At 50.6% G+C, this 8,757-nt stretch overlaps 1 protein-coding gene across 1 annotated transcript in view; it reads left to right on the top strand.

Annotated features, from left to right (window-relative positions):
• Positions 1-281: 281 nt before the first annotated feature.
• Positions 282-8,757, top strand: part of LOC137315128 (prickle planar cell polarity protein 3-like) — a gene marked incomplete at its 3' end in the record, with an annotated part of 141,712 nt that continues 133,236 nt past the window's right edge. The window contains 1 exon segment of the mRNA XM_067980033.1: positions 282-365. Coding sequence (XP_067836134.1) covers positions 282-365 — 84 coding nt within the window.

Here is an 8,757-nt window from a genome sequence, read left to right as displayed (position 1 = left end):
CTCTATAAAAGGGGTCCCTGATGGTGAGACTCCCTCTATAAAAGGGGTCCCTGATGGTGAGACTCCCTCTATAAAAGGGGTCCCTGATGGCGAGACTCCCTCCTTGAGGGAGGTATTGGCGGGGACCCTGCCTCCTAAATAGCGGTGGGTCTGTTGAAGAGAAGCTGTGTTCCATCAGCATCCAGTCTTCCAGTCACTGCCTCACCCCCCCCCCCCCCCCCCCCCTCCCCGAGGTTAGTCTGATTACCTGCCAGCACGTAGGCCGGGAATTAGGCGTCTCCATGGCAACCGAGGATGAACAGGGCCACGGCCTGCTGATGCAGACCTTCCCGGTTGCCACGGTTACCCCGACGGGTGCCAGGCCGGCAAGCGCTGGTTACTAGGCCGGACTGCGGCAGAGAGAAGGATGGAGAGAGAGAAGGGGGAGGGTTGTGGGGGGGGGAGGGAGGGAGGGAGGAAGAGAGACCTTTGCAGCAGAGGAGACTGCAGTGGCAAGGGATTTGCTGGGTTTAATCTATTGCATTCGCAAGGCCTCGTGCGATGTAAAAATAGCCTTTCAGGAAACAATAATCTGAACAGGAGGCAGGATTTAGAAAGCAGAATGTCACAACGGGGATAAAGTCCTTCCAAATTGCGTGATGCATCGCCAAATTTACTCTGAATTAAGAACCTGTCCTCAAGCATTCGAGGCACAGTCCCGTCACTTACTCTGTTCGACCCGACTGTTCCAACGCACTCCTGGCCGCCCTCCTTAAACTCCAGCTCATCCAAAACTCTGCAGCCCCCCTCCCGCCCCCCCCCTCCCCGTATCCTCACTCCCACCGAGTCCCCTTCACCCATCACCGCCCCCCCCACCCCCCCGGCTGGTGCTCGCTGACCTCCATCGGCTCCCGGTCCGGCAACGCCTCCATTTTAAAATTCTGTTCATATCCCTCCATGGCCCTCGCCTCGCCTCGCCCCTCCCCTCGCCTATCTCTGTGACCTCCTCCAGCCTCCGAGATCTCTGCCCTCCTCCAATTCCGGCCTCTTGCGCATCCCCCCGATTCCCATCGCTCCGCCATTGGCGGCCGTGCCTTCAGCCGCCCCGGGCCCCGAGCTCTGGAATTCCCTCCCTAAACCTCTCCGCCTCTCTCTCTCTCCTCCTTTAAGACGCTCCTTAAAACCTCCCTCTTCGACCGAGCTTTTGGTCGCCTGTCCGAATATCTCCTTACGGGGCTCGGTGTCAGATTTTTGTCTGCTTTACGCGCCATATTGAATTAGGGTCCCAGACGTGGTTCATTGGGCCTCGCCTCGGAGCCAGGGGTGGGTTCGAGCCCCCACTCCGGAGACTCGAGCCCCAGAATCCAGGCCCCGACACTCCCACTGCCATTGCTACTGATCTGGGCCGACACGTGACTCAGGTGACCTGTTTACATGTGGGAGGATGATCCTTTTTTTTTAAAAAAAAATGATCTCGATTGAGGGATAAATATCGGCCTCAGGACCCCGGGGAGAACTCCCCACCATCCTCCCCCCCCTGCTCTTCTTCCAACAGCGGCCGTGGGATCTTTTACGTCCCACCCGAGAGGGGCAGACGGGGGGGACCTCGGTTTAACGTCTCGTCCCGAAAGACGGCATCTCCGACAGTGCGGCGCTCCCTCAGCACCGGCACCGGGGAGGGGAGTGTCGGGGCCTGGATTACGGGGTTCGAGTCTCTGGAGTGGGGGCTCGAACCCCCTGACCTTCGGACTCCGAGGCGAGTCCCACTGCAAACACGTCTGGGACCCTCGTTTAATATGTCTGAAGTGGGTTTGAACATGTTGAACAGCACGGATAATCTGATTGCAGGGATATTAAAACATGTATTTCCCCATATTGAGCTGCTGGATCGTCTGGCCAGGGATCACTCAAGGCTTAGAGCCAGCACCGCAGCAGGCTGGGGAGGATTAGCGATGGATTAGATAAATTCTCGGGTTCAAGGCAAAGACTGAGGAAAGGTTAGTTTGGGAGGGTGGAGTTTGGTTTTATTAAAAAAACTCAACACAAGCAGGGGTTAGATACAGAGTAAAGCTCCCTCTACACTGTCCCGGCAAACACTCCAAGGGCAGGTACAGGGTTAGATACAGAGTAAAGCTCCCTCTACACTGTCCCATCAAACACTCCCAGGGCAGGTACAGGGTTAGATACAGAGTAAAGCTCCCTCTACACTGTCCCGGCAAACACTCCCAGGGCAGGTACAGGGTTAGATACAGAGGAAAGCTCCCTCTGCACTGTCCCATCAAACACTCCCAGGGCAGGTACAGGGTTAGATACAGAGTGAAGCTCCCTCTATACTGTCCCGTCAAACACTCCCAGGGCAGGTACAGGGTTAGATACAGAGTAAAGCTCCCTCTACACTGTCCCCATCAAACACTCCCAGGGCAGGTACAGGGTTAGATACAGAGTAAAGCTCCCTCTACACTGTCCCGTCAAACACTCCCAGGGCAGGTACAGGGTTAGATACAGAGTGAAGCTCCCTCTACACTGTCCCGTCAAACACTCCCAGGGCAGGTACAGGGTTAGATACAGAGTAAAGCTCCCTCTACACTGTCCCATCAAACACTCCCAGGGCAGGTACAGGGTAAGATACAGAGCAAAGCTCCCTCTACACTGTCCCATCAAACACTCCCAGGGCAGGTACAGGGTTAGATACAGAGTAAAGCTCCCTCTACACTGTCCCATCAAACACTCCCAGGGCAGGTACAGGGTTAGATACAGAGTAAAGCTCCCTCTACACTGTCCCCATCAAACACTCCCAGGGCAAGTACAGGGTGAGATACAGAGTAAAGCTCCCTCTACACTGTCTCATCAAACACTCCCAGGGGAGGTACAGGGTAAGATACAGAGTAAAGCTCCCTCCACACTGTCCCCATCAAACACTCCCAGGGCAGGTACAGGGTTAGATACAGAGTAAAGCTCCCTCTACACTGTCCCCATCAATCACTCCCAGGGCAGGTACAGGGTTAGATACAGAGTAAAGCTCCCTCTACACTGTCCCCATCAATCACTCCCAGAGCAGGTACAGGGTTAGATACAGAGTAAAGCTCCCTCTACACTGTCCCATCAAACACTCCCAGGGCAGGTGCAGGGTTAGATACAGAGTAAAGCTCCCTCTACACTGTCTCATCAAACACTCCCAGGGGAGGTACAGGGTTAGATACAGAGTAAAGCTCCCTCCACACTGTCCCATCAAACACTCCCAGGGCAGGTACAGGGTTAGATGCAGAGTAAAGCTCCCTCTACACTGTCCCATCAAACACTCCCAGGGGAGGTACAGCACGGGTTAGGTACAGAGTAAAGCTCCCTCTACACTGTCCCATCAAACACTCCCAGGGGAGGTACAGGGTTAGATACAGAGTAAAGCTCCCTCTACACTGTCCCATCAAACACTCCCACGGCAGGTACAGGGTTAGATGCAGAGTAAAGCTCCCTCTACACTGTCCCATCAAACGCTCCCAGGGCAGGTACAGGGTTAGATACAGAGTAAAGCTCCCTCTACACTGTCCCATCAAACACTCCCAGGGCAGGTACAGGGTTAGATACAGAGTAAAGCTCCCTCTACACTGTCCCATCAAACACTCCCAGGGCAGGTACAGGGTTAGATACAGAGTAAAGCTCCCTCTACACTGTCCCGTCAAACACTCCCAGGGCAAGTACAGGGTGAGATACAGAGTAAAGCTCCCTCTACACTGTCTCATCAAACACTCCCAGGGGAGGTACAGGGTTAGATACAGAGTAAAGCTCCCTCCAGACTGTCCCATCAAACACTCCCAGGGCAGGTACAGGGTTAGATGCAGAGTAAAGCTCCCTCTACACTGTCCCATCAAACACTCCCAGGGGAGGTACAGCACGGATTAGGTACAGAGTAAAGCTCCCTCTACACTGTCCCATCAAACACTCCCAGGGGAGGTACAGGGTTAGATACAGAGTAAAGCTCCCTCTACACTGTCCCCATCAAACACTCCCAGGGCAAGTACAGGGTGAGATACAGAGTAAAGCTCCCTCTACACTGTCTCATCAAACACTCCCAGGGGAGGTACAGGGTTAGATACAGAGTAAAGCTCCCTCTACACTGTCCCATCAAACACTCCCACGGCAGGTACAGGGTTAGATGCAGAGGAAAGCTCCCTCCACACTGTCCCATCAAACGCTCCCAGGGCAGGTACAGGGTTAGATGCAGAGTAAAGCTCCCTCTACACTGTCTCATCAAACACTCCCAGGGGAGGTACAGGGTTAGATACAGAGTAAAGCTCCCTCTACACTGTCCCATCAAACACTCCCACGGCAGGTACAGGGTTAGATGCAGAGTAAAGCTCCCTCTACACTGTCCCATCAAACACTCCCAGGGCAGGTACAGGGTTAGATACAGAGTAAAGCTCCCTCTACACTGTCCCATCAAACACTCCCATGGCAGGTACAGGGTTAGATACAGAGTAAAGCTCCCTCTACACTGTCCCATCAAACACTCCCAGGGCAGGTACAGGGTTAGATACAGAGTAAAGCTCCCTCTACACTGTCCCATCAAACACTCCCAGGGCAGGCACAGGGTTAGATACAGAGTAAAGCTCCCTCTACACTGTCCCATCAAACACTCCCAGGGCAGGTACAGGGTTCGATACAGAGTAAAGCTCCCTCTACACTGTCCCATCAAACACTCCCAGGGCAGGTACAGGGTTAGATACAGAGTAAAGCTCCCTCTACACTGACCCATCAAACACTCCCAGGGCAGGTACAGGGTTAGATACAGAGTAAAGCTCCCTCTACACTGTCCCATCAAACACTCCCAGGGCAGGTACAGGGTTAGATACAGAGTAAAGCTCCCTCTACACTGACCCATCAAACACTCCCAGGGCAGGTACAGGGTTAGATACAGAGTAAAGCTCCCTCTACACTGTCCCATCAAACACTCCCAGGGCAGGTACAGGGTTAGATACAGAGTAAAGCTCCCTCTACACTGTCCCATCAAACACTCCCAGGGCAGGTACAGGGTTAGATACAGAGTAAAGCTCCCTCTACACTGACCCATCAAACACTCCCAGGGCAGGTACAGGGTTAGATACAGAGTAAAGCTCCCTCTACACTGACCCATCAAACACTCCCAGGGCAGGTACAGGGTTAGATACAGAGTAAAGCTCCCTCTACACTGACCCATCAAACACTCCCAGGGCAGGTACAGGGTTAGATACAGAGTAAAGCTCCCTCTACACTGTCCCATCAAACACTCCCAGGGCAGGTACAGGGTTAGATACAGAGTAAAGCTCCCTCTACACTGACCCATCAAACACTCCCAGGGCAGGTACAGGGTTAGATACAGAGTAAAGCTCCCTCTACACTGTCCCATCAAACACTCCCAGGGCAGGTACAGGGTTAGATACAGAGTAAAGCTCCCTCTACACTGTCCCATCAAACACTCCCAGGGCAGGTACAGGGTTAGATACAGAGTAAAGCTCCCTCTACACTGTCCCATCAAACACTCCCAGGGCAGGTACAGGGTCAGATACAGAGTAAAGCTCCCTCTACACTGTCCCATTAAACACTCCCAGGGCAGGTACAGGGTTAGATACAGAGTAAAGCTCCCTCTACACTGTCCCATCAAACACTCCCAGGGCAGGTACAGGGTTAGATACAGAGTAAAGCTCCCTCTACACTGTCCCATCAAACACTCCCACTCCATGTGGGAGCGAGTTCCACATTCTCACCGCTCTCTGGGTAAAGAAGTTTCTCCCGAATTCCCGATTGGATTTATTAGTGACTCTCTTATATTGATGGCCCCCTCGTTCTGGTCTCCCCCCACAAGTGGAAACATCTTCTCTACGTCTACCCTATCGAAACCCCTTCATTATCATAAAGACCTCTATCAGGTCACCCCTCGGCCTTCTCTTTTCCAGAGAAAGGAGCCCTGGCCTGTTGAAGAATGTATAATTAGATGGATTAAGGCGACTGTTGGTCACAGTAATTGATGAAGTGTCTGAGGGACTGCGTTCAGTCACTGAGGGGAAAATGGAGCATCAGCATTTGTAATTTCCAATCCCAACACCAGGTGTCAGCACAGGTTAGCGTAAATCACGAGAGGGAAGTGAATGGAGATATATAGTAATATATCAAGACTGGAATCTGTTCGATGGGTTCGGGGGGTTTATATATAGAATAACAGATACCTGGGAGTGAGTTACAGGCTGGAATCTAATCGAGGGGTTCGGGGGGTTTATATATAGAATAACAGATACCCGGGAGTGAGTTACAGGCTGGAATCTAATCGAGGGGTTCGGGGGGGTTTATATATAGAATAACAGATACCCGGGAGTGAGTTACAGACTGGAATCTAATCGAGGGTTCGGGGGGTTTATATATAGAATAACAGATACCCGGGAGTGAGTTACAGGCTGGAATCTAATCGAGGGGTTCGGGGGGGTTTATATATAGAATAACAGATACTCGGGAGTGAGTTACAGACGGGAATCTAATCGAGGGTTCGGGGGGTTTATATATAGAATAACAGATACCCAGGAGTGAGTTACAGACTGGAATCTAATCGAGGGGTTCGGGGGGTTTATATATAGAATAACAGATACCCAGGAGTGAGTTACAGACTGGAATCTAATCGAGGGGTTCGGGGGGTTTATATATAGAATAACAGATACCCAGGAGTGAGTTACAGACTGGAATCTAATCGAGGGGTTCGGGGGGTTTATATATAGAATAACAGATACCCGGGAGTGAGTTACAGGCTGGAATCTAATCGAGGGGTTCGGGGGGTTTATATATAGAATAACAGATACCCGGGAGTGAGTTACAGACGGGAATCTAATCGAGGGGTTCGGGGGGGTTTATATATAGAATAACAGATACCCGGGAGTGAGTTACAGACTGGAATCGAATCGAGGGGTTCGGGGGGGTTTATATATAGAATAACAGATACCCGGGAGTGAGTTACAGACTGGAATGTAATCGAGGGGTTCTGGGGGTTTATATATAGAATAACAGATACCTGGGAGTGAGTTACAGGCTGGAATCTAATCGAGGGGTTCGGGGGGTTTATATATAGAATAACAGATACCCGGGAGTGAGTTACAGACTGGAATCTAATCGAGGAGTTCGGGGGGTTTATATATAGAATAACAGATACCCAGGAGTCAGTTACAGACTGGAATCTAATCGAGGGGTTCGGGGGGTTTATATATAGAATAACAGATACCCGGGAGTGAGTTACAGACTGGAATCTAATCGAGGGGTTCGGGGGGTTTATATATAGAATAACAGATACCCGGGAGTGAGTTACAGACTGGAATCTAATCGAGGAGTTCGGGGGGTTTATATATAGAATAACAGATACCCAGGAGTCAGTTACAGACTGGAATCTAATCGAGGCGTTCGGGGGGTTTATATATAGAATAACAGATACCGAGGAGTGATGTTACAGGCTGGAATCGAATCGAGGGGTTCGGGGGGTTTATATGTAGAATAACAGATACCCGGGAGTCAGTTACAGACTGGAATCGTTTTGGCGGTGTTTATATATAGAATAACAGATACCCGGGAGAGAGTTACAGGCTGGAATCAAATCGAGGGGTTCGGTGGGGTTTATATATAGAATAACAGATACCCGGGAGTGAGTTACAGGCTGGAATCAAATCGAGGGGTTCGGGGGGGTTTATATATAGAATAACAGATACCCGGGAGTGAGTTACAGGCTGGAATCAAATCGAGGGGTTCGGTGGGGTTTATATATAGAATAACAGATACCTGGGAGTGAGTTACATGCTGGAATCTAATCGAGGGGTTCGGGGGGTTTATATATAGAATAACAGATACCCGGGAGTGAGTTACAGACTGGAATCTAATCGAGGGGTTCGGGGGGTTTATATATAGAATAACAGATACCTGGGAGTGAGTTACAGGCTGGAATGTAATCGAGGGGTTCGGGGGGTTTATATATAGAATAACAGATACCCGGGAGTGAGTGACATGCTGGAATCTAATCGAGGGGTTCGGGGGGTTTATATATAGAATAACAGATACCCGGGAGTGAGTTACAGACTGGAATCTAATCGAGGAGTTCGGGGGGTTTATATATAGAATAACAGATACCCAGGAGTCAGTTACAGACTGGAATCTAATCGAGGGGTTCGGGGGGTTTATATATAGAATAACAGATACCCGGGAGTGAGTTACAGACTGGAATCTAATCGAGGGTTTCAGGGGGTTTATATATAGAATAACAGATACCCGGGAGTGAGTTACAGGCTGGAATCTAATCGAGGGGTTCGGGGGGTTTATATATAGAATAACAGATACCCGGGAGTGAGTTACAGACGGGAATCGAATCGAGGGGTTCGGGGGGGTTTATATATAGAATAACAGATCCCTGGGAGTGAGTTACAGACGGGAATCTAATCGAGGGGTTCGGGGGGGTTTATATATAGAATAACAGATACCCGGGCGTGAGTTACAGACTGGAATGTAATCGAGGGGTTCTGGGGGTTTATATATAGAATAACAGATACCTGGGAGTGAGTTACAGGCTGGAATCTAATCGAGGGGTTCGGGGGGTTGATATATAGAATAACAGATACCCGGGAGTGAGTTACAGACTGGAATCTAATCGAGGAGTTCGGGGGGTTTATATATAGAATAACAGATACCCAGGAGTCAGTTACAGACTGGAATCTAATCGAGGGGTTCGGGGGGTTTATATATAGAATAACAGATACCCGGGAGTGAGTTACAGACTGGAATCTA

The sequence above is a fragment of the Heptranchias perlo genome, unplaced genomic scaffold (genome assembly GCF_035084215.1).
Source record: "Heptranchias perlo isolate sHepPer1 unplaced genomic scaffold, sHepPer1.hap1 HAP1_SCAFFOLD_537, whole genome shotgun sequence".
Classification (NCBI taxonomy): domain Eukaryota; kingdom Metazoa; phylum Chordata; class Chondrichthyes; order Hexanchiformes; family Hexanchidae; genus Heptranchias; species Heptranchias perlo.
Note: the sequence above shows the minus strand (reverse complement) of the source record. Positions and strands in the feature narration are given on the sequence as shown.